The sequence below is a fragment of the Sphaerodactylus townsendi genome, unplaced genomic scaffold (assembly GCF_021028975.2).
Source record: "Sphaerodactylus townsendi isolate TG3544 unplaced genomic scaffold, MPM_Stown_v2.3 scaffold_523, whole genome shotgun sequence".
In the NCBI taxonomy this organism is placed as follows: Eukaryota; Metazoa; Chordata; class Lepidosauria; order Squamata; family Sphaerodactylidae; genus Sphaerodactylus; species Sphaerodactylus townsendi.
Window position 1 is genome coordinate 1 of NW_025950719.1, and position 1,966 is coordinate 1,966.

Genomic DNA, 1,966 nt, shown 5'->3' on the forward strand with positions numbered 1-1,966 from the left:
TCCAGAATGTGCCTGATGCTCACAGAAGACGCCAAGAAACTCTGCCGCGTTGTGGCTCGGAGACTTCACGGCTGCTCGACAGCCTCAGTGCTGTCGTGGTTCAGCTCAACGTCACTGAGGATAGTTTCTGCTGCTGCGAGCTGATTGTGGCCCCTCCTCCCAGTCCAAGCATCTCTCACCAGTCGGTCAATGCCACCATTAAACATAAGCCTTTGGATGCTTTGGAGATGCCGTCCTCCAGCAGCTGGGTGGCCTCCGAGATCAGCAGCGAGATCTCAACCTCTGAAATGAGCAGCGAGGTGGGATCGACGGCTTCTGACGAGCCGCCTCAAGTGACCGTGAATGAAAACAGTCCGGCCTACCTCAGCGAACAGCGCTGTATGCTCCACCCTGTCGGCACCTCGAACTTTTTCCTCGACAGCGACGATGACGAGCCCATTGAAGGTGTCTTACCCAACGGCAGCCGAGTGGAAGTGAAGGTGGACATCCACTGGAGCCAAGCCAAGGAGAAACAGGTCCTGCTACCGGTGCCCCTGGAAGCCAGTGGCGAAGGCATCAGCATCAGCGCCATGGAGGACAAAAGCTGGCCCCTCAGGAAGGCCAACCTTTCCCCCCTGGGGACCATCGGCTGCCGTCAAGGCAATGGCTGCGTAGTTTCTGAGGAGAGGAGCCACAACCTCATCGAAGTAGCACCTGCTGCGCCTTTCAAAAAAAGGGGGGGTTACTTTGCTGCCCCGGCTCAACCTGATCCAGATGATGAATTTATCATCCCTCCTGAGCTTGAGGAGGAGGTCAAGGAAATAATGAAACAAATCCATGAGCAGCATGGACAACAACAACAACGTCCATACTAGATCGACTAGCTGCCTGATTATTATGACACACCGCTGTGACCCAGTTTGCTGAAATGAGTTAGGGGGGCATTGAGAGCTGGTGCCCCCTTGGTTTTTATTACACTAGCTGGGTGCGGGAGGAAGAAACTCCGGTCCTGCTGCCCCATTCCAGCCTTGCCCCTCTACTGAGATCTGTGGCTGCTTCTTTTGGTTGCATATGGGGCATCTGTGAGTGATGCTTGGGGCCATGATCTGGATCCTCTTAGCAGGGGGGCACCTATGAAAGCCGCGTTAAGAACGAGGTGGGTTGTTGAGCCCCAGAAACCCGACTTAACTTCATCTTTTTCCACTGTTAACTTTTACAGGCACATTTTTACGTGTCAGCAAAAAACTATAGAAGGCAAGTACAGAGATCCGAAAGGAAACGCAAACCGGGGAACCTCCCCCCCCCAGAAATGACTTGCCAAGGAAACAAGGAAGTAAATATTATAACACAGTATTTTAGTGATCAACATTAATAAACAGTATTACATTCATCTAAAACATCGATACTTATCGCATGATCTGTACTTATCCTGTTCCATCCATTTATAAGTCTGAAAAGATTTTTTTATGAATGACTTGCAAAGCTAGGAATTGCTGAATGAAAAAAGCCGGTATTTAAAGTGGCGGAGGAATAGACATAGACCACCGTGGTTCCTCTTGTGGATAAAATGGCAGTTTATATCCCAATAGACGCCTGGCAAAAACAAATCATATCAACCGCAGCAAATTCCTATGTCGGAACCTTCTTTGTAGTCCGAGCCGTAACCGCTTGTATATATATCTCCGACTCCGCAGTAAAGCCGCTCTTTGAATAACGATGATAAACAATGCGGTCCAAGTCGCAACTCCTAATGGATGCAGTCCATTTAAAGACTTCCGATGCTAGTATACAAATATGTGGTGTACAATGGATTCAGCATCGCACCAGTGACACGCAAAACGCCTTGCGCTAAAAACGTTTTCGATTCTTCATCAGTGCCTTAAAGTGCTCACATGCAATAAATATTTTAAACGTGCATTACTGATCTACAATGTAAACAATACAGAGAAGTGATAAGAATAGAATAGAATATACATACATTGTCCCT

General features: G+C 48.4%; 1 protein-coding gene across 1 annotated transcript; it reads left to right on the forward strand.

Annotated features, from left to right (window-relative positions):
- Positions 1-5: 5 nt before the first annotated feature.
- On the forward strand, positions 6-1,208 carry LOC125425458 (PH domain leucine-rich repeat-containing protein phosphatase 1-like; the record flags this gene model as incomplete). Its single annotated transcript, XM_048483060.1, has 1 exon — positions 6-1,208. A coding segment is annotated over one exon (849 nt), but the record flags the coding sequence as incomplete, so codon positions are not given.
- Positions 1,209-1,966: the final 758 nt, after the last annotated feature.